This window comes from Eptatretus burgeri, chromosome 16, assembly GCF_056783735.1.
Source record: "Eptatretus burgeri isolate ZD-2024b chromosome 16, Ebu_testis_v1, whole genome shotgun sequence".
NCBI classification, from domain to species: Eukaryota; Metazoa; Chordata; class Myxini; order Myxiniformes; family Myxinidae; genus Eptatretus; species Eptatretus burgeri.
In genome coordinates this window covers 13,139,136-13,162,372 of record NC_140976.1, presented here as the reverse complement: position 1 = coordinate 13,162,372, position 23,237 = coordinate 13,139,136, and the positions used below count along the sequence as shown (strand labels likewise).

At 48.5% G+C, this 23,237-nt stretch overlaps 2 protein-coding genes across 2 annotated transcripts; one reads left to right on the top strand and one right to left on the bottom strand.

The window, feature by feature from the left end:
• Positions 1-308: 308 nt before the first annotated feature.
• LOC147010547 (transcription cofactor vestigial-like protein 2) lies at positions 309-6,323 on the bottom strand. The gene is made up of 4 exons (XM_085859807.1): positions 5,947-6,323; positions 4,380-4,635; positions 2,822-3,214; positions 309-1,009 (listed from the first exon to the last, which is right to left on the bottom strand). Exons 1-4 carry the CDS (start codon positions 6,037-6,039, stop codon positions 966-968), a joined length of 786 nt encoding a protein of 261 aa, XP_085715933.1. The 5' UTR covers positions 6,040-6,323; the 3' UTR covers positions 309-965.
• LOC147010546 (uncharacterized) lies at positions 4,524-23,064 on the top strand. Its single transcript, XM_085859808.1, has 2 exons — positions 4,524-4,642; positions 21,042-23,064. The coding sequence occupies exon 2, from the start codon at positions 21,262-21,264 to the stop codon at positions 21,706-21,708; it is 447 nt and encodes a 148-aa protein (XP_085715934.1). The 5' UTR covers positions 4,524-4,642; positions 21,042-21,261; the 3' UTR covers positions 21,709-23,064.
• The last annotated feature ends 173 nt before the right edge of the window (positions 23,065-23,237 follow it).

The following is a 23,237-nucleotide window of genomic DNA, read 5'->3' as shown; positions in this document are numbered from 1 at the left end:
CATTACAGAACCTGCAGTCACTTTCTACCTCATCCAGAACATTCGATCGAAATCTCACCGACCACAGGTATACTGTACATATCACTCTCCACACCGTGGACACGTATTCTCTTGGGTCCTAATATATCTGGACCATTTTGAACCTCTGGGCCTGGACTATGTTGTTAAAATTGAAAAATAGGAAGATGAATGCCAACTTAGTCAGCTTCACCGCATTATGCCACGGCTTGTAACGCGTCGATTTGCATATGACGTCACGAGACCCATCACGTGGTCGCCATTCATAAACAAGACCCTTCCAGTCCTCGGACGAGACGTCCCTCGCAAGAGGATTTTATTGCAAAAAAAAAAAAAAAATTGAACAACAAACAAATTACAATCGGAAACAATATAAATTACACGCGAGCCTTTCCGTAAACACGTCGTATTATATAATTTAAGGCGGTGAGCAGAGAAACCGCATGATGGACAGATTCCAAATACCACTTCGGACTGCTGAGATGGCCCGTGCCACTGTGACGTCACAAGTACATCGTTGCAACAGCCATTCACGTAACTCGTCCACTTTCAATGAGCACCGTTGTCTCTCTCTCTCTCTCTCTCTCTCTCTCTCTCTCTCTCCATATATATATATATATATATATATTTATACAGGGCCGAGAAATAAACACTGTACGACAGTACATTAATCAAAAAAATTTTTTTTAAACGAAAAGCCATTAAACTAAATTCACTGTTTGCAAACAACCAAAGTATGAACAGCAGATAAGGAAAATGCTATTTTTAAAAAAAATAAAAACTATCAAAACATCTTACAACAGAGGAACCCTCCACGTGGGTGATTCAGGCACATAACGATGGGCGTGGCCCGGGCAAGTGGATTTGGCATTTTATGCACCGGTTAACATCAAGAAACAGCAAACAATCATCAACTGGTCGAAAGCAATTGGCTCCGGTAAGGCTTCTCAGAACCAGAAAAGGTCTTTCCCTTTGTCGGAGTGCTGTATCCCTATAATAACAAAAAAAAATAAAAAAGAGGAGGAAAAAACGAGCTCAAAAAAGGTAGCATTTTTAAAAATGTCACTTGTTAACACGATCAATACAAAGGTGGAATCGGCGAATGGAATGACGACGGAAACACACCACCTTGTATGTAAGTGGTACTACGTGTAAACTCGTCAATTTGTAACAACATCCTTTCAATACGAACGGTACGGTGAACAAGGATGATTGAACATCAAGTATCCGACACGTGATGGACTCCATTGCAGAAGGTTCCCGTGCACACGGGTCAGAACGAGAGTTCACGGGATTGCTTCAGGGTTCACGCATTAACGGGATGGATGTCGTGCTCTGCGTTCTTTCCATTGGAGCTTTGTGGTCACAGTATCCTCATCACGGCACGACTTGCATGTGGAAACGCAACGTATAGATAGTGTAAGTGGCCAAATGGCCAAACTACCCGTACGGTTAAAGGCATCCACAAAAGACTTGACCAATTATTGTACTTGGACTCAGTGTGACCACTCCTTGGCTTTTTTTTTAACAACATCTTGGCTATTCGTTGTCCACCTTGGCGTCTTAGTTTTCTTGGCGTCTAAGTTTTCTGTTATCATCGCTTTTCCGAAACATTGTGAATTCTTGGCTTTTTTCATTGGCTCACCTTGGAATTTATGAAAATGAGGAGTGGTCACACTGCTTGGACTCGGGCATGACGCGTACTTCTCTTACAAATTTAATTTTTTATTATTTTTTTTAAATTTTTTTAACGTGGGGACAGGAACACGACATGATTTAAAAAAAAAAATTAATCATTTTTGCATCAAAGCACTAGAAGCAGGACAGGAGACTGGAGAGAGACATATTATCGGAGATGGGAGAGGTGTGTATGGCCGTACATTGGAAGAGAAGACATGAGCACCGATGGATGCGTAGCCGTGGACCGGTGAGACACGTACATGGATGGGAGGACACACAAGCCCAGACAGTAGACGCACGTACGTGCATGGGAGAGACGCGAGACTGCGCGCGGACGGAGAGCCGACACAGACACAGACACATCAAGTCACTTGATGACCACGAGGAGAAAGTACAGAGAGGAACACGGAGATCCACCGGGACGGTCCATTCACTCAAATGCTTGAAAAGTGAGTTTTAAGTTCCACGTTTCCCCCTGAACCCCATTGCTTCTGTTCGACTCGTGGCCGGAATTGTATGTCCGCCGGAGCTTCCACGTCTGAATAAGTGTGCCATGAGCGGTGGCACCCCACACGCCCTACCAGCAACTCCGTGACTTTTATGACCTTTTGGTTGTGACAAACAATATGTGGAACATCACGATTGTGACGCGTAATTCGATCCATTTTATCAAGCCTGAAATAAGCATCCCTGTGTGGACTTGTAAAGGGCCGGGACAATGATGATGACTAGCCGTTTCCATCAGCGTTGTATCCTCGGATGTTCAGATTCATTTTTGGTCCCTCGTTCAAAGAGACAACTTTAACCATTTAAATTTGATCATTTTCATATTTCGTTCATTAGTTATTTCCAGGCACATTGATTGAGGTGTAAAAGCCAATACAAGTGCTACTTACCATAAATCGGTGCAAAAGCGTGACATCCTCCCAAACTGCGTGTACGTATTAAACGGTGACCGATGACAATCGGATATTATACTTATCATCTTGTAGTTGACATTTACAACGGTGGCATGAGAAGTGATATATACCGGTGGGTAAATGTGACTAATGTTCATCTGATTCACAGGTCATCAAGTTTTAAGACGTACCACGTACGGAAATGTCTGTGCACCTGTGCATACCTGGGTCCATCGAACCAAGACCCTGTGGTGCATCTCCCCCCAGGGGGTATGCAGGGTGCCAAGAGCTCGTGGGAGTGGCACCGTGCCCGTGCACCGCCACAATGTGTCCGTAGCGGGGGTCGAGGTGCGCTGGGTACAGCTCGTGCAGGGCGGGCCGAGCGTGTGCGTACGCGGCCGCGTTAGCCGCCGGCAGGTGGAAATGCCACGCGTGCTCGACCGCAGACATGCCTGCCGGGGCCGCGCCGGGATGGGTGGCCAGGGACGTGGCTGCGGTGAAAGAGAGCTCGCCAGAAGGTCCTGATGAAGATGCTTCGCCGGGTCCGGGAGGGGGGGCTCCGCTCCAAAACGCCGAGGGCTGCACCGTGCGTTGGGTGGTGAGTGAGGAACTCTCATCTGGAGAAAGGAGGGTCAGGGGTGTGGAGTACAGTGTAGTATTGAAGAGAGACAAAGGGTGAAAGCGTGAATGCACGATTTGTGAGCTTTTGTCAGCTGCAGCGTTGAGCGAAGTTATGGAATATCTCAAAGAGCAAGGGATTGATTGAAAACAAAATGAAGCTTGGGATCCGAAAGAGCAAGGAGAGCAAGAGGGACAAAGTGTGCACGGTGAGGGTTCGTAAGGAGTGTGTACGGAACGTGGAGAGTGGAAATATGGGAAAGGGTTCAAAACGTGGAGGACGTGAGATTGGAAAGCGCACGCATGTATGCGCGATCGAGGAAGCACATGAAAGTTTAGGAAAGCAGAAGAGTGCGAGATCGTGGTTGGGGAATTTTTCAAAACACACAGAGTTGTGACGTTTGATTCAGTTCATTCAGTGGAAAGGTAAAGTTAACCCGAGCGGCGCCCAGTTTACAAATTTTGCAGATGTCTTCAAACGTGCACAAGTACATGATAATTATATGTAACGTGGCAGAGTATTACAAACGAGTGTTCAAAATACGACTTCTTCAATGGTCCCAGTAGTTAAAAAAAACTTCTTGTGGGATCGGCCGAGAAGGTTGTTTTTTTTTCTTTTTGTTTTTGGCCCAAGTCTTTCACGAACCGGTTGGACAGCCCAGATGTTGAGCAGATTGAATTTGTAATTTGGCCAGGGTGCTTGTCCACTCCTCCCGATAACTCGCCTACTCTTTGCAAAAGACACCGTGGGTTGTTCAACGTCCGCCGGCGGGTGCTCGCAGGTGGGACACCCGGCTTTACATCCCTCAGAAGCATGGCACGCTCATTGGAGCTCTTCCCTCCTGCCCGCAAATCATCAGGGATGGAATGTGTCCATTGGGGTCGGGGATCAAACCCAGGTAAGACAGCTCGGAGGAGAGTACGTTTCCTACACTCTCTACTGCCAGCCCTCCGCGCTCACAATACTCGGAACCCAAAAATGCTCGCAAACTTTTCCAGCATGACGTCGAGCCGTATTAAGAAGAACAGCGTGATGTGACGGTGAGGCACGCACGGTGCGACAGCACGAACGGTGTACGGTGTACCAAAGCGAACAGACAGGGGGACAGCACGCTATAAAAAGCACGCTATTTCTGGCCCGCGTCGCCCCTCGGACGGACCGACCTTTCCATTGCCCCGCAGAGGCCGCGCCGGCCTTGGAGCCCCCCGGGCAGGCGGAGGGGCGCACTGGCGGCCTCGCTCCCCCCAAGGCACGGCTGAAATGCGCGTCCACCACGCTGGCCGTGTCTCCGCGGAAGTACGTGAAGAGGACGCAGCGCGGGGTCAGGTACTCGGCCTCACGCGGCTCCTCGCGCTCCGACTCCGGGTCCAGTGACGCGTCGACCTGCACGTCCTTTGGGCTCTCCATGCGATGCGGCCTCTGTCAGGTGTGGAGGGGAGGGGGAGGGTGATGTGGGCGAGAGGGAGTGTTTAGCAACAATAAACAACGATCAAGAGAAGAGATGGCTTTTGAGAAGTGAGAGGTTGGGGTCGTGGGGTTGGAGAAAGGATGCAGGGGAGGAGGGTGTGTGTGTGGGGGTGGGGGGGGGGAGTTATGGGTATGGTTGCTATTTGGGAACAGGTGCTCGAGAAAGGCACCAAATGTACTGTATGTGCAACAAAGCGCGGTTGTTTGCATCGGTAGAACAAGTTTTCATCTCATGATGGATTCAGTGCGATACGTGATGGTGACCTCTATCCATTAGACCGACGATTGAGGCACCTGGTTCGAGAGAGACTCCACCACCGAATTTTCCTTTTGTTCCAAGTCTGGTCGTCCTCCATGTTCCAAGTCTGGTCGTCCTCCATTTCCTCCATGTGCTCGTTGTCTCAAGGACTTCAAGGATTCGGACCGAATGTGTGTATATATATATATATATATATATATATATATATATATATATATATATATATATATATATATATATATATATATATATATATATATATAATGTTGTCCCTTCACATTGCCATCACTCCACTCACCAGGCGGGAACAAACACGCGCCCTGCCCTCAAGGCAGCGAACGTGACTCGCTCGCCCCGGGGGCACGAAAACCGGCTCGAGACGCACATTGCGAAACGAACGCGCAGATTCATGGAGGGACAAATCGAGAGGCAGCACAGAGAGAGAGACAGAGAGAGAGACAGAGACACAGAGACAGAGACACAGAGACAGAGACAGAGACAGAGACAGAGACAGAGACAGAGAGACAGAGACAGAGACACAGAGACAGAGACAGAGACAGAGACAGAGACAGAGAGACAGAGACAGAGACAGAGAGACAGAGACACAGAGACAGAGACAGAGACAGAGACAGAGACAGAGACAGAGAGACAGAGACAGACAGAGACAGAGACAGAGACAGACAGAGACAGAGACAGAGAGACAGAGACAGAGATCACATTCGCACAAGTTCGTGTTCGATTCGTAAAAACACTTTTTATGAAAATTGAACCAATTCCCAAATACCTGCTGCACCTTGTCGTCGAAGTTTCCATGCGATGGGGGAGAAGCGATTAAAACCTATTTTTTTAACTCGTCGCATCAGGTTTTACCGGTTGTTAGGTGTGGTGTGTGTGGTTGAAGTGAATTAACCACGTCACGATCCCACGCATTTTTGGGGGAAAAGTCTCCATTCACGTCACAAAGCAAGACTCGCCGGTGGTGTTTGTGACGTGCGATGGCGTACCTGTGCACCGTGTCCGTACGTGGGGTAGCTGTGTCCAGGAAAGTACACCGTGGCCGTTCCGTGAGCCTGATGCATCACATCGGGACAGCTCATGGCTTGGCCGGCCACGACGGGCCGGGGGCGAAGTGCCGAGTGCGAACGGAGATTCGCCACTGGACGGTCGTGGAGATGTCGTGCACCCCTCCCTCCCCCCACGGGGTGATTCCCCCTCTCGTGTCCTCTCCTTTCCCAGCCTTCACTTTTTCTGCAGCGTCAGTCAATCAATCAATCAATCAATCAATCAATCAATCAATCAATCAATCAATCAATCAATCAATCAATCAATTTCGTCGCCACCACGGACAACCCTCCTTGCGACCTTGTCCTCTCTCGTCGCTCCTGTCGTGCGCACCTTGCTATAAAAGCGACCGCGCTTTGTGATTGGTCGGCGCGGTTTGTTCGCCTCGTATTTCAGAGCCAATCAGGACGCGCCCGTCGTGCAGGTGGGAGGGACTCGGTGGTGTGGGAAAGTGACGATGGTCGTGTCACGAGTGGTGCACCAGGGCTTTTGGGCGAAGCTTTTTGGCGGCAATCGCCCAGATTGGTTTGGGTCAAGACCCCCCCGAAGGACAACGCTTTCATTGGAGACAATGCAACTGTTGTATGTGGGTTTACGCATTTTTGAGCCTAAGGATCGGGATGACAGGTGTGTTCCCATCGAGATTATACAGGTGGATATTTCTGATCGGGGTGGCAGGAGGACTGCGATCAAGAGTTACGGTTGTGTTCCCATCGGGATTATCGGTGGGATCCAATCAATAAATTACAGCGGGGTTCACCAATCGGGATTGCAGGTGAATTTTTATCGGGTATGCCTCGTGTTGGCTTCATGGTGAGGGTGGTGGGCTTGGGATCCTAGGATCCTGAGTTAAAATCCGCTCGGCTGTTCAATTAATACCAGGTGGGGTTGAGTCTGCCTGTCATCTGTCTGAGGTCGGCAAAATGAGTGCCAGCATGCTGGTATCCTGTGTCGGAGTGGTGACCCATCCAGGATTGTGCCCAATAGCCCAAGGAGACTGCTGAGGCAGCACCAATGCTCTGCACAGAGTATGGTCCTGATGGATGGATGGTTGGACTTATCGGGGGCGATTCCATGTGGATTCCGATCAGGATTTCAGTTGGAGTCCAATTAGGATTACAGGTGGGTTTCGATCAGGATTGCAGGTGGGTTTCTATGGGTATTAAAAGTGTGTTCCGATCGATATTACAACTGCGTTCCAATGGGGATTACTCGTGTTTTCTGATCAGAATTGCAGGTTGATTTCCATCTGATATCAAACGTGGGTTCTGATCAGGTCAAGTGGGTTCTGATTGGGTTTACAAGTTTATTCCGATCGGGATTACAGGTGGGTTACACTCTGTGTTACAGATGGGTTCTGATCGAGTTCGTTCCACTGAGGATTACTGGTAAATTCTGATTTGAGCAACCTCAGTCATGGTCTGTATGTACGTGCAGCTGGAAGTCACCCACACAGATTGATTGCACAAATCTGAGCAAGAGCAAATCCAGATCGGATGCTGTCTGCCAGTATTTTAACTGGGGTGAATCTGCGGCCATCTTGTTGCACCGAAAATCGAAATTGATGGGATGATCATCATTTTCCTTGCAGTCATTGATGTATGATGTGTAGGCCTCTTGTCAAAGCATAGCGAACGACAGGGCTGTTACTTGATGACAGTAACGAGTCCGTGTTATGTGGGAAGCCTTGATCAATGATTCCGTTCTGCCTGATGTAGTCACCTGAGCATTGGCAAACATTGAGGTCCAACCACTGTACTTAACGATTTCTTGACCTTGGCCATGTAAGATCAACAACCAAACTGCCTGTCTTCATTCCAAATAAGTGTAATTGTGAGCTGTGATGTTTTTATCAACATATCACCTTGACCTTTTCTCGTGACCTTGACCTCCCAAGGTAATCAATCATTTTGCATCTGATCTACTGCCAGGAATGTCAATCTACTCATACATATCAAGTATATCCAACTTGGTGCAGTGGTTGCTGGTATACAGTCAACCCCCGCTTTATCGCGGTTCACCTATCGCTCCCCCGGTTCATCGTGGGTTTTCCCTTGGAACGTAACTAATTTTTTCTGCGGATTCCCCCGGTACATCGCGGTAATAATATATAAAATATAAATTATTTAAGCAATAAATTATAACGCGTGGTGCTCGACCAGTCACACAACGCACGAGACAAAGTTTCGCTTGTGAACTTCGAATATTTTCTACGTTTTTTCTCCAAGCCCCACGATGGCGCCCAAACGCCGTGCACCTTCTAAGGCTTTTGGCAAGGAACCGAAGCGCCAGAGGAAGGTCCTGACGCTCCAGGAGAAGGTTAAGGTGCTCGATATGTTTCAGGAAGGAAAAAGGTTTGCCGCCGTTGGACGAGCACTGCTCGTACCCAGCACCTCAAAACCGACCAGACCAGACGAGTCGATCTCCAGCACCTCAAACTCAATCACTACCAAACCGACCAGACCAGACGAGTCGATCTCCGGCACCTCAAACCCAATCACTGCCAAACCGACCAGACCAGACGAGTCGATGTCAGGCACCTCAAACCCGATCACTCCCAAACCGACCAAACCAGACGAGTCGATTTTTTGGGGAGGCGTCCATTCATCGCGGATTTTCACTTAGCGCGGGGAGGTTTGGAACGTAACCCCCACGAGAAACGGGGCATTACTGTATATTGTTACGTCCACGGGTACCGAGTGTATTATGAGGGGGTTAATCCCCGTTTCTCCTCCGAAGAGCCGGACCTGGGGCCACCACTCACAATTAACTTCGTGGTTCGGTGGGTTGCTTTACAACCACGAGCGCCAATCAGTTAACCATGAGTTCCAGTGTCCAGCGTCTAATTTGCCGTTTAACTAGAGGTCACGTGGCTTCCCGAATGGGAAGCGTGCCCTCGGCAATGCACCAATCATATATTGATTAGATCTTAAGCAGGGCGGCCGAGCGTTTACCGCTGGGGCGTGCCGACTATGACAGGTTAATTAGTTTGGGAACGACCTCCCAGTCTATCTAGGTTTGGACAATGCTGGATCAATGGAAGAAAAGGACAAGCACGGACAGGTTGAAACATCAATAAGGAATTTATTAATAAGGAAAAAGTAAATAAACTGGAGAACTTTTTATTTCTTTGTGGTGAAAATAGGTAAATTCAAATCAATCAAAATAATCTCAAGCAATTGAAGAATTAAACAGGCATTGATAGAAAAACAGACAAAGAGCAGATGCTTATCACCATGCCTCATTTAACAACTAAACACGAGACAAGGGTACCCAGCAGATAATTCAAGGGGAGAGAAATCTGGTCTCGGCTTACCAAGGTAGAAGTCGTCGTGCATCAGATAGAATGTCCCGAAATGTGTGAGTGTGACTTGGTCCGTTGCCAGTGCCCTGCCTTGCCGTGCATCCACCGGCAAGGAGGCTCGCACACCAATGAACATCATGTCATCACCCCTAGGAACCAGGGATGCCAATAATCAGGTATGCCAAGAGCAGGTCTCGAGCAGAACCAGCAGGACCGGTCCAACCATCACCCACCGGCAGGAGCTGCAACCAACTGACAGCTGTAAGGAGCTGTCAGATGCTGTAAGGAGTTGTGAGGAGCTGAAAGGCACTGAGGCTATCACCAACTGTCTGTCACCAGCTCACCAACCGTGTGTCTGTCGCCAGCTCACAAACTGACTGTCTGTCTGTCGCCAGCTCACAAACCGACTGTCTGTCTGTCGCCAGCTCACCAACCGTCTGACTGGAGCTGAAAATAACCGTCACCCAGCTGTCACAAACTGTCCGAAAAACTGTCCTCCTGTCCTTTTTATAGGCGACCAGTCTGGGCGGAGCCTCAAGCAGACTTCAGCCAAATCCACATTGTCTGTTGGCGCATCGTTGCACGTGACCAACCGTCAACCTCGTGATAATTCCTTCCTCGTTCAGCCCGACACAAACAACAGTCAGCCAGCATCTATAGAGCTGCCAAATGGGGCATCAAACGTCGATGGAAAAAGGTGGACTTCAACGTCAGTGAAAGATGTGGGTGTCGAACGTCAATGAAAGATAGGTGGGTGAGGTAAATGATCCACAGCCATATTTGACCGTCAGAATAACTGCTCAGGAAAAGCCCGCGGTGTGCTTAAGCAAATGTCCTGTAAGTCCAAGATGTAAATAAATCGTCCACCTCCAAGCCAATGTGTCCTGATGGAAAGGGGGTAGACGAGCCTCTGTTGGGCTAACGGCTATCTCCCGTGCATGAATGTGTCATGAAGAGAAAAAAGGCCATCCCATAAGAAAGGGAATCTGTTATATACCCTTCTCCAATGCATCAAAGTTAGAATCCCACCAGACATGGGGATGGGTCTATCCTGGACATGCATTTAGGGAAATAACTGTCTGAGGACCAAGATGCTTGTATGCATTAGTCGTATCCGATTCTGAAATGCGTAACAATACGGTTTATCCTCATTTTCGGTAAAAAAAAAAAAATGCCAGTGACTTTCACATTTCCATGTGACCTTGACCTCGTATGGTCATGAAACATAGTTCATTCGATTAATGATCATCAGAAATATCAATCTACATCCCAAACATGTTTAATTTGGAGCAGTAACTGCTGAGATATGTCGAATTCCAGTTGCAGCCGAGTTTTGCGGTGGTCATCTTGGATTTCTGCCAATTCGGAGGTGTTAACGAAGTTGAAAGTGTCTGCCCTAGATCAGACTTGAAGAGGGCATATGAAAGGTCATCTGGGCAAAGTTTGGTGGTTTCTTCCACAAGTGCACTCTCCTGCTGAATATGGACTCCAACAGAGGGGACGAGGAGATAAGATTTTAAAAATGCACTGAAAGTGACGATTGGCGGCATGATGAACCCTACAATGTCATCAACGTGCTCCCATACTTTCTTCTTTATAGAGTACAATACTAGCAGGGGTACCTGGCGTTGCCCAGTGCTGTCCTAATCCTGTTAGCATTTTGAAGACATTCTTCATGGTGGCCTGAAACACTTCCCTGCACCCACAAAGGAATGGGGTCGGGGATCATTTAATATTGTTGCGGGGCCGGGTATCGGCGACAAGCACGACCGCTAGATGGAGCACTAGAGTCGGCTCCACCGATCACCCGGAATTTAGATCGTACCTTTTTGGAAAACTCCAAAAAAGTACGGGTGCCTTATCGGACTGTGAAGCGTCAATATTTCTGCCACGTAGTACAGGGTTATTTGCCAACTTTCAAAATACCGAGATTTCCACGTGGCGATTTACCGAGTCTCCACACCCTCGACGGCACCTGTACGGAACGAGCCGCTTAGCGTACTCGAACCGTGTGCGACCCGAGCGGTTTATCGCCGAGATCCGTCGGTCCAAATGTCCCGTTACAGCGGCAACAGCCTGGCTAATTTTCCAACACGCAGCACGCTAAGCCTATGGAGGAAGGGACACGAACGAGCTGATACATTTCACAAATGGGGTTGTTTATTTAACAATAGAGAAATGAGAGGAGCACGTAAGGGCAGAGTTATCCAAATATTGATAAATGCAGTCAATGTACAAGCAAAAAGCACTTAACAGTTGCTACTTATAGATGGGCCCACACACAGACACACACACACACACACACACACACACACACACACACACACACACACACACACACACACAGAAATGGACCCTAATGGTCCTTATTGAAGTCTTACAGCTCGAGGAAAGGGAGCTGGAGACCAGAGCCTGCGCTTGGACCTGTCCACCTCGTGTGATCCTCGACGATCCGGCTCGACAGGACTCGAACCCGCAACACGATGCCACTCCAAGCACCAGGGATGGAGGAAAAGCGTCGGATGCCAGTTAGACGAGATGAGAGACGACTCGAGCACTGCCAGGCCGACCAGACCAGACGAGTCGATCTCCGGCACCTCGAACCCGATCGCTGCCAAGCCGACCAGACTAGATGAGTCGATCTCCGGCACCTCGAACCCGATCGCCCAACCCTAACGCTCTTTCCAAGGCCCTGGCATTCCTTATATTGCATTTCTCCTGTGGGCTGGGGTGTCGTGGGAAGGATCGCCGTCTGAGACGCCTCACGCCTCCCATTGGTCCGGGGTTCGTGAGAACGTCGGTGTCTGAGACGTCTCACGCCTCCCATTGGTCCGGGGTTCGTGAGAACATCGGTGTCTGAGACGTCTCATGCCTCCCATTGGTCGAGAGGCTGTGGGAAAGTTTGCCGTCTGAGATGTCTCGCCTCCCATTGGTCCGGGGTTCGTGAGAACGTCGGTGTCTGAGACGTCTCACGCCTCCCATTGGTCCGGGGTTCGTGAGAACATCGGTGTCTGAGATGTCTCATGCCTCCCATTGGTCCGGGGTTCATGGGAAAGTTTGCCGCCTGAGACGTCTCGCCTCCCATCGGTCCGGGGTTCGTGGGAACGTCGGTGTCTGAGACGTCTCACGACTCCCATTGGTCCGGTGTTCGTGAGAACTTCAGTGTCTGAGACGTCTCACGCCTCCCATTGGTCGAGAGGTTGTGGGAAAGTTTGCCGTCTGAGACGTCTCACCTCCCATTGGTCCGGGGTTCGTGGGAACGTTGGTGTCTGAGACGTCTCACGCCTCCCATTGGTCGGGGGGAATATTCCATCTCTCCGGGGCGAGTCAGAGCTTTGGTGGCCGAGGAAACTCTGCCCACGTACGTGGTCGAACGCACGTCGACAATGGCGTCAGTGTGAGGAAGCGAGGTGAAGGCGTGTTGTTGTTGTTATAAGGGGTGTAAAAATCCTAACTATTAAAATAACGCACAGCGCACGTACATTTAATTCCCATTAGACAATAGAAAAGGGAGCAATCTATCCACATTTACTTATCGATATAACTGAGCTATAGGACCTGAATGTTGTGTGCTCATGGCTTCCTTTTATGGTCCTATTACACATTTGAGATGTTAACAAAAAAAAATTCCTGTCACTCTGGCGATATTCAAGATGGCGTCCAAAATGGCCGCCAAAATGGGGTAAAATCATACAATACGGTATATTGTTGCGGGGCCGGGTATCGGTGGCGAGCATGACCGCTTGAGGGAGCAGTAGAGTCGGCTCCACCCAACACACCGGAATTGAGGTGGTGCCTTTTGGATAAGTCCGAAAGGCACGGGTCCCTTACAGGACCATGAATCGCCAATAATTTGACCGCGTTGGGTAGGGTCAATTGCCAAACTTCAATATACCTAATTACCCACACGGGCAAAGCTACCGGGGAATTCACACCCTCGACGGACCTCGAGCGGAACGAGCCGTTACTGTGCCCGAACCGTGTGTAACCCGAGCGGAGGTTACCAAGGCCCATCGGTCCAAATGAATAATTTACAGCCTCGCTATTTACCAATACACACCGTGCCAAGCCAATGAAAGAAACACAGAAACGAGCTGGAACATTTAACAAAAGGGATATTTATTTATAATGGGGCAGGGGAGCACGCAAGAAGGCAGAGTTAACCGAATAAAAGGAATGCAATTTACACACACGGCACTTAAAATTTTCTACTTAAAAGACGGGCCCACACACAGACACACACCCCCAAAAAGAAATGGTAGCCGCGGCCTTTATTGATACCCCCAGCTCGGAGGGAAAGCGAGCTGGAGGTAAGAGACTGGCTTGGACCTTCCCGCTTTGCGCGGTTCTGGACAATCTGACCCGGCGGGACTCGAACCCACAACACGATGCCGCTCCAAGCACCAGGTACGGAGGGTAACGTCAGGCGCTGGCATGCTCCACCGGCAAAACAGGCGACGAGGCAGGCAAAGCAAGTCAGCTAGGCAAGCAGGCAAGCGATTCTCCTCCGGCTCGCAGGCAGGCAATTCACGGCGGGAAGACTCACTCAGCCGGTCGCCCCCACACAATTTTCCCTCTTTCTTAACAGGTGGGAGGATTCCATCTCGTGTCCTTCCCCTCCTCATTGGACAGGCGTGTCTGGCGATCTCCCTTTATTCGGCCCTTCAGCTCGGGAGGGAAGGTGAGCCGAAGGAGAGAATCTGTCTCGCACCTCTCCGCCTCGTGCAGTTTTCGATGATCCGGTTCGGTGGGACTCGAACCAGCAACACAATGCAATGATGGACGCCAGCCGGCGCGTTAGGTGGATCAGACAGAACGCCGGCAGGTCAGACGAGGCTGACGAGGCGACGCAACCTTGACGTTCTTCCCACCAGACAGAACATCCCCGAACACTTATTCACCCCTTCTCCAGAGGGGAGGAGCCGCCTGCCATGGACCCGCTCTCGCTCACTGGATGGTTTTGGCGTGCAAAATGCGCATGTCGCCCCCGTGATTGGCCAAAATGGGCGCCAAGTCCGCTGATTGGACCGGGGGGCGTGGCGGCCGTCGCGGCAGACCGCCCCTCAAACAGGGAGAGTAACATTGTCCTGCGTGGGCTGCGCTCATTGGCCGACTGATGGCAACTTCGCTCACATCCCCTGATTGGTCGAGAGCTGCCGCAAGGTCCCTCCTTAAACTCTGCCTACCGCGAGCGTTATGGCGACAGGGGGATGCGAAGGTGTTGTTGTTGTAGGTGTTGCGAACCTGCGAAGGTGTTGTTGAAGTTGTAGTAAGTGTAAAAATCCTATCTATAAAATAGCTTTGCAGCGCATGCACACTTAATTCCCATTAGACATAGGGGAAAGGGAGTATCTATCCACATTTACTTATCGAAATAACTGAGCTATGGGGACCTGAATGTTGAGTGCTAATGGCTTCCAGATTTGCAACAATATTACTTCTTTTGTATTCCCATCCCCCATGTGACCATTATTATTAGATACACTTGGTTTGGGGTGAATTTTGTTGGTCATGATCGCCTTTGAAATTTGGCACATCCGTTAAAGAACTGCTTTTGGCACATCCATGACCAGTAACTTATAAAAGACCATGTCATGCACCTCATCAGCTCCACTTGGCCGTTAATCAGAGATCAGGCGCCCGGCACCGAATTGGTGCTCCATCGTCCCATTAGCACCGTATCGTGGCAGTGGACATGCATTCTGGCTCGTGGCCATTGTACCAGTCAGTCATTGCGGCCACCGTTGACACGACAATGATGTCCCATACGTAACGCCATCTTACTCCATCGCCATCTTACTCCACCACCATCTTACTACACCTCCATCTTACTACACCGCCATCTTCCGAAAACCGTCATCCTGACGCTTCAGATCTGGCATTCAGCCCGTCGTATATGGACGTCAGATTGTCAGATACATGGGTTATGTTGTTCAACTGCCGTCAGCGAAGTGATCGGACGGGTTGAGTGCTGGACACCTGGATGGCGTGCACGTCTGTAGAGGCCTCACCTTACGAAAGACCTAATACCGTCATGATGTCTCAGACGTAACGCCGTCCCAACAAAAAGAGCGTGACAGACAGAGGGACGGAATTACAAATTCCTACCGAAATAACCTTCAGATGAACATCAGACCAGTCCAGCTAGTCCGTGAAAGACTTGGCCGAAAACGTTCCCAAGCCGACCCACAAGGAAACCCACTACCAGTCTGAACAGTCAATAGATACCAACCGACACTGAATCTGAGTTCATAGTAGTTAAAGTGATGAATGGTAACCACAATATTGTATTTGCCTCCGTGTATCAACCATCTAGTGGTGACCTAAGCTACATGGATAACCTTAATCAAGCCATTAAGCATCTGTGCAACTCAAACCCACGTGCAGCTGTATGGATTTGCGAAGATATGAATTTACCCGACATCAACTGGGAGACGGAGTAGATTATCTCTCACCAATATAGGCAGAACATCAGTGACTCCGACCTGCAAATTTGGCCAGCTTGGGACCTGAGCAGATTGTGAACTTTCCTACGAGGAGAGATAACATTTTGAAAGTTATCACAACTAACCGTCCTTCCCTGGTCAAAGTGGCCTCCAAAGCCAGTCGCCGACTGGGCATGTAAACTCCTTCCTTGGCACACCTGAGCTCCTGACCATGGACAACGCTTTCGTCCGCAGCCTGATGGAGTATTGCTCTCCCCTCTGGGCTGGTGCTCCCACCTCTCACATTTCTTGGCTTCACGCTGTGGAAACCAAGGTATTTAGGATCATTGGCATCTCCCGCGATTTGGCTGAGTCTTTGGGTCTTTCACTTTCTCACTGCAGGCAGGTCGGTGGTCTTTCTGTCTTCTACCGTCTCCTCTCCGGCCTCACCTCACCCTGCTCTGTCTGCAATCTGTCCACCCCCTGCCCCCCATATTTCTGCAGGGCACTCAGGGTCCGCCTGCAACCCCCTTCTGGTAAACTACCAAAATCACGAATTACTGCTCACCTTCATTCTTTCATGCCTCTTTTTCCCCACTTTTGGACCAAACTTCCACACTCGCAACACCATCTTCCCTCCACCATCTCTTATCTTCCCCCATTCAAAACCACGATCTTTTCTCACCCCGTTAATCCACCCCAAACCCACCTACTTCAAATTCCCTGCTTTCCTTCCCGAAGGTCCCTGTCGTGTAAGGACCTGAAAGTCCCTGTAGTGTCCATCTTGTTTACCCTGTGTACCCCGCCCCATCCCTCTCCCTTCCACAGATCTCCTCATGTCTCTGTTCCACACTGCTTTTCCTTCCCTCTCCCATCCCTCTTGTCTCTTGCTCCCCTTGTTATCCATTATGTGTTAGCTCTTATACGAGCCTTGACATTGTATATTTAAAAAAAAACAATGTGTCGGCATGCCAGGCCTTAGTGATCATGGTGTTGTGTTCCTGTAGATGAGTGCCCGAGCGTACAGACAGAAACCACCTCCTCGCCGTAAAATCCTTCTTTGGATACAAGTCTTTGGATACTTGGTGAACATTCGGTCTGATGCCAAAGCTTGGGCAGATCAATTCGTTGACCGTTACTCTACCTTAACACCAGTAGAAGTTCTGGCTACTGAAATGCAGGCTGCACTGGAAAAAAAATTGTTGAAGACAATGTACTCTCCAAATCCAGCTCATTCAGATTCAGCCAATTTTCGTTTGACGCATCATCTAAACGTACCGCCTGTGCCGTAAGAAAGCCTGCACCTACATGATGGCCCAGCACCACAACGGAGATAGACTGGCATCGCTACCACAACATCAAGAAGGAAATGCAGAAGATCTGTCGCCAGATCGATAACAAATACCTGTCTGACATCATCAGTGGTGACCCAGATGGCAATAAGAAGTTGGGAGCCTTGGTGAGATCTAAACACTGTGATCAAATGGAAGTTGCGCCGCTGAAGGAGGGAAGTCTTCTCCACTACGATCCCAAGCATAAAGCTAACATCTTGAACAGGCAGTTCTCGTCAGTATTTACTGATGACAGTGATTCATCACTACCTAATCTAGGCCCCAGCCTTCAGCCAACCATGGATGACATCACTGTTGGCTGCGAAGGAGTAACCTAGCTTCTCAAAAACATTAAACCACACAAAGCAGCTGGGCCTGATGGTATCCCTGCGAGACTACTGAAGAAGTCTCACCTGCAGTCACCTTACTCTTCCAGGCATCCATGAATCAGGGTAGTGTACCATCTTCTTGGAAGGAAGCAACCATCGTCCCTATCTTCAAGAAGGGCTGCTGATCATCTGTTTCAAATTATCGGCCTATCTCACTTACATCAGTCCTTTGCAAGCTGTGTGAGCATGTCGTGCATTGTACCATCATGCATCATCTCATTGACCATCAGATAATAACAGACGCGCAGCATGGCTTTAGGAAACGTAGATCTTGCGACACGCAATTGATCCTCACCTTAGATGACCTTGCTTGATGAATAGAGGAGAAGGGACAAATAGACCTCATCTTCCTGGACCTCACTGAAGCCTTCGACAAGGTGTCTCACCTAGGACTTCTGTTGAAGGAGGAGGTCTACGGACTTCATGGCTGCACTTTAGAGTGGATAAAAAAAACTTCCTCCATGACCGCACCCAGCAAGTCTTGATTGATGGCCAACTTAGCTCTGAAGCCCAAGTAACATCTGGAGATCCTTAGGGTAATGTGCTCGGCCCACTTCTTCAACTGATCTTTGTTAATGATCTCCCAGATAGCATCTCAAGTTCCACACCACGTCTCTTCACAGATGATCGCGTCCGCTACCTGCGTATTACATCTGCCTAGGACTGCACTCGTCTCCAGATGGATCTTGACATGTTCCAGGAGTGGGAGAGGAAGTGGTTGATGGAGTTTCACCCACCTCAATGCCAGGTCATTCACATCACCAACAAACGGAAACCCATCCTCCAATCTTATAACGTTCATGACCACACTCTTGAAGAGGTTAACTCGGCCAAACATCTTGGTGTCCAAGTCGATTCAAAGCTGAATTTCAACACCCATGTGGATGCAACTGTCAAGAAAGCTAACTCCAGCAACACCTTCCTGAGTCAAAACTCAGCTGATGCAACAGTAGAATTAAGACTACATTCACATCTTAGGTCCAATCAATCGTGGAATATGCTGCAACAGCATGGGATCCTCTCACTCGGCGTAACATCAACAAGCTCGAGATGGTCCAGCGTGGAGGTGCTCGGTCTGCTACTGGTAACTAGGGTCGTACTAGCAGTCTCATGGCCATGCTCGAAGAACGACGATGGCCCACCTTGCAGAGTAGACGGCTCCAAAGCCGTCTTGCCTTGATGTACCGCATTCGCTGTGACCTGGTGGACATCAGGTGGAGTGCATACCTCACCGAAGCATCCTTATGTACCAGAGGACATGGATCTCGCTTCATGATACCGAGCTGCAGTACTCAGGTATATGCCTCATCCTTCTTCCGCCGCACCTGCAGGGATTGGAACCACCTGGAGAAGGACCCTGACACTTCATCGTTCCTGGACTTCTTCCAAGAATCCACGTCCATGGAAGGAAGGAAGGTAGGTAGAAATAATTTGGGCCATGAGGGAATAGTAATCGAGGTAGTTGGTTTATTTTGTTTTATCCTCCTCCCTCCGTTACTAGGCATATAAGGTTGCCGAGGAAGCTTTATTGGCTTGGGTTCCAGTCCAGGACAGGTCGCCACCCCAACGCTGCAAAGCAGGATACTCGACTGATTGTGGCAGCAATTTGGAATTCGGTAATTAATAGCGCTGGAGATAACTCGCAGACGCTTTGTGAAGGACACCGTGGCATCTTCAACGTCCACCAACTTATACCACCAGATGAGACACCCACTTTAACCAGTCTGTGTGTGAAACACCTAGTAGAAGTAGGAGTATCGTAGTAGCAGGAGTTGGAGTAGCATAGTAGTAGTAGTAGTACCAGTTGTTGTTGTAGTAGTATAGTTAGATTGGTAGATCGACTTTCACAGTGGACACGAGACGGTCACTCAAGATCCCTGATCCTTGAGATCAGTTGTGTAGTTGTGAGCACATTGAACAAGCCTCACCACGTGGGGGTGGAGGGGGGGGTCATCCTATTCAGGATATCCACGTGCAGCTCATGGTTCTCCTCGACATTGAAGCCATTTTCCCGCCAAACCGATCAAACACCCGAACACGTTGTCATGGAGATCAATCACCTCGTGTGGCGCACCGGGGGCACCACCAGCACCAAGCACGATTTTATTCCTCTCCTGATGAAGTCGATCAATAGATCAAAGTCCACGAACGGAGACAAGCCTCGATGGACAACGAGGTGACAATTAAATGACGAACCGAACCCTTGTAAACGCGTTTTTAGATCCTCCTGGAGGATCTCTAAGTCTGACTCACGTTGTTGTTCTTGTGGACTTTTTTGTTTCACAGCCGACAGTTTTCATCGAAACTTCCTGAAACTTGGCGGATATATGTAAAAATACCCCACGCAGACAGTAACCATCTCCGATTTTGAAAATTCCTCCGAGAAAAAAAGTTATGACGTCAAAATATCTCCGCTAATGGAAATCACCTAAAAAAATTATCTCAAACTTGGCAAGTTTTTTGAATTCTGTTTGCGGAAATTGAACAGGGCATTATCAGAGATTAATTACCGCACATATGATACATCACTATGACGTCATATCAATTTTTATGACGTCAATCCTATTTTTTTGACATTTTTTGTTTCACAACCCAGAGTTTTCATCGGATCTTCGTGAAACTCGCCATGTATATGCAGAAAGCCCGCGCGCAGGCAGTAACCATCTCCGATTTTGGAAATTCTTCCGAGACAAAAAGTTGACGTCATAATATCGCCGCGAATGGAAATCGCCGAAACCATTATCTCCCAAACTAGGCAAGCTGTTTGAATTTTGTTTGCGGGAATCAAGCTGGGCATTAGCACAGATAACACTGGTCAACAACAAATTTGTTGTCTGCATTTTTTAAGCTGATTTAGGACGAATCTGATGCGCTGAATCCAAAACTCACATTAGTTTTGTTCAATCAGGTCAAGTTTTTGAGATATGGCCACATGTCGTTTTTTACATTTTTGTTCACATGTACGCATGTGTGGAGCATTTTAGAAGAAGTTGGTGGGGGTAAAATGTCATGTCAAATAATTGTTTTGATTGGAAATAATTATTTTAATGACAAGAAGTATTCAGGTACGATAGTTCTGGGTGATTATGTCGAAAAGGGATCAGTTTGAAGTCATAAAACCTCAAAATCTTCCAAAAATTGGTGAGGCAAAGCATAAAGTTCGTGGATCAAAACTAAAGTTAATGGGGCAGATTTTGTAATAATGTGATACAAAAAAGTTGTATTTCTTGAAATAACGAACTCTGAAGAATGTACAATACCTACATGCGCCAATTTATGACATGCGCTTCTGCTCAAGCTTGGAGTGCCACAGTACGAACCCAAAGATTGGAGACTGTTCATTGACAGCAGCAAGCGATCACTGAAATGTGTTCTGCTACACAACGGCAACCAGTTTGCCTCTGTACCCATCGCTCACTCGACTACACTGAAGGAGAAGTATGAAGCGGTGAAGTACGTGCTGGAGAAAATTGGTTATGATCAGCATAAGTGGTTTATTTGTGTTGACCTGAAGATGGTGAACTTTTTGTTGGGACAACAGTCTGGCTTCACCAAGTACCCATGTTTTCTGTGCATGTGGGATAGTAGGGACCGTGCTCAGCATTACACGAAGAAGGACTGGCCTGTGCGGGAGGAATTGGTGCCATGCAAAGAAAGGAACGTCATCAACGACCCTCTGGTGGACAGAGACAGAATACTCTTCCCACCGCTGCACATCAAGCTCGGCTTAATCAAGCAGTTCACCAAGGCTCTGGACAAAGATGGTGACTGCTTCACTTACTTGTGCCAGGCTTTTCCAGGATTGACCATGGAGAAGTTGAAAGCTGGCATCTTTGATGGTTCTCAGATCCGTCAGCTCATCAGAGATCCAGAGTTCAAAAACTCAATGAACGAAGTGGAACTGGAAGCGTGGAAGACATTTGTTTTGGTAGTGAAGAACTTTCTTGGCAACAATAAGGCCAGAAACTACGCAGAACTTGTCAACAACATGCTGACTGCTTTCAGAAACCTGGGCTGCAACATGAGCATCAAGATGCACTACCTATTTTCACATATGAACCGGTTTCCTGAGAACCTGGGTTCAATGAGTGACGAGCAGGGGGAGAGATTCCATCAGGACATGAAGGAGATGGAGACCAGGTATCAGGGTCGCTGGGACGCAGTCATGATGGCTGACTACTGTTGGAATCTGAAGAGAGACCTCCCTGCCGCTGAACATTCCAGGAGTTCGAAGAAACGGAAGTTCAAGCCCTGAAGTTTGAACAGTGGTGACGCAACATGCAATTTACTTGTACTTACCTTTATCAATGCCCACCATTCAGATGACAGTAATCGATGTTTCTATCATGTAATCAATAAATGTTGTTGGCAAAACATTTTTTTTTCTTAAAAACATGTTTAGGATGATATGTGTTGACAAAAATCAGCTGATAATGCCACAAAAATGTAATTGATTTTGTCACAAGATCTGATTTTTTCAAATCAACTTAGCACAAAAACCTGACCTGATGGAGAGAAACGGATGCCATTTCCTGATTCAACAGTGCCAGAATACCCTAATTCACTTGTAGAAATCTAGACAACATTCAGAAAGTAAAAAATTGTTGACCAGTGTAATTTATCGCAAACCTGATACATCACAATGACGTCATATTCGTTTTTATGACGTCATCATTAAGAGGACGAGGATCTTAGCTCATTTGAGATTGTTAAAAATATAATTGTAAGACGATAAAATTCGAAACCGCCATTTATATAATGATCGCGGGTCCACACAAAATTGCTCTACCTGTCGTGTTCCATACAGACGAAAGGTAGCTCAGTTACTGCACACAACTGAGTAACTGAGTAACTGAGCTAGTAACTGAGTTACTGGTGCGTTCTTCGAACCTCCCATGACGGGCGAATCCCGCCAATTCGACAACACAACAACACGGGCCGCACGAACCGGTCGCCGAGCGCGGAAAAACATCCTCGGGGCTCGAGGCGACGTTTTCTCTATTATTGCGAATGGCTTCCACGGAGATGGAAACGTCTCATAATGACGAGCGGATAATGCGGATTCCAAGGCTGGAATGAGGGAGGAATGCGCACGACGAGGAGCGGCGCTGTCTCGGTGTTTGAAATGTGAAAACAACGTGAACACGAGGCGGGATCGCTGTGGCAGCGCCCTGAGGCATGCGGGCACGTGGACGAGGGACGTGACCCCCGGTCGGTTCGGTCGTCGTCAACAAGGGAGGCACGGTCTCATTACGAGGGACGAGACCGTGCCGCGCTGTCAAACGGTTGTTGGGCGGTGTATACACCCGGGTAATCACAGCGCTTTCAATGCGCGGAATGGAAGGCAATTAAATGGCGAGGTCGAGAGATCGTGCGGTGTCTGTAAACATGTACGTAGCCTCGAACGGCGGGTCCCGGCCACACTGTTTTGTTGGGCTGTTTGTAAATTAAATTTTTTTTTTTTTTCTTCTGATATTCAAAGAACACGGATGGCAGAAAAATAAGGACGGAAAGGTGTGTTGGCGATTCTCACCAAGAGTTAATTACACAGTCTCACACAGCCAATCATCACCTCCTCACCACTTGTCACCAAACCTCACACAGCCAATCATCACCTCCTCACCACTTGTCACCAAACCTCACACAGCCAATCATCACCTCCTCACCACTTGTCACCAAACCTCACACAGCCAATCATCACCTCCCCACCAGTTGTCACCAAACCTCACACAGCCAATCATCACCTCCCCACCAGTTGTCACCAAACCTCACACAGCCAATCAT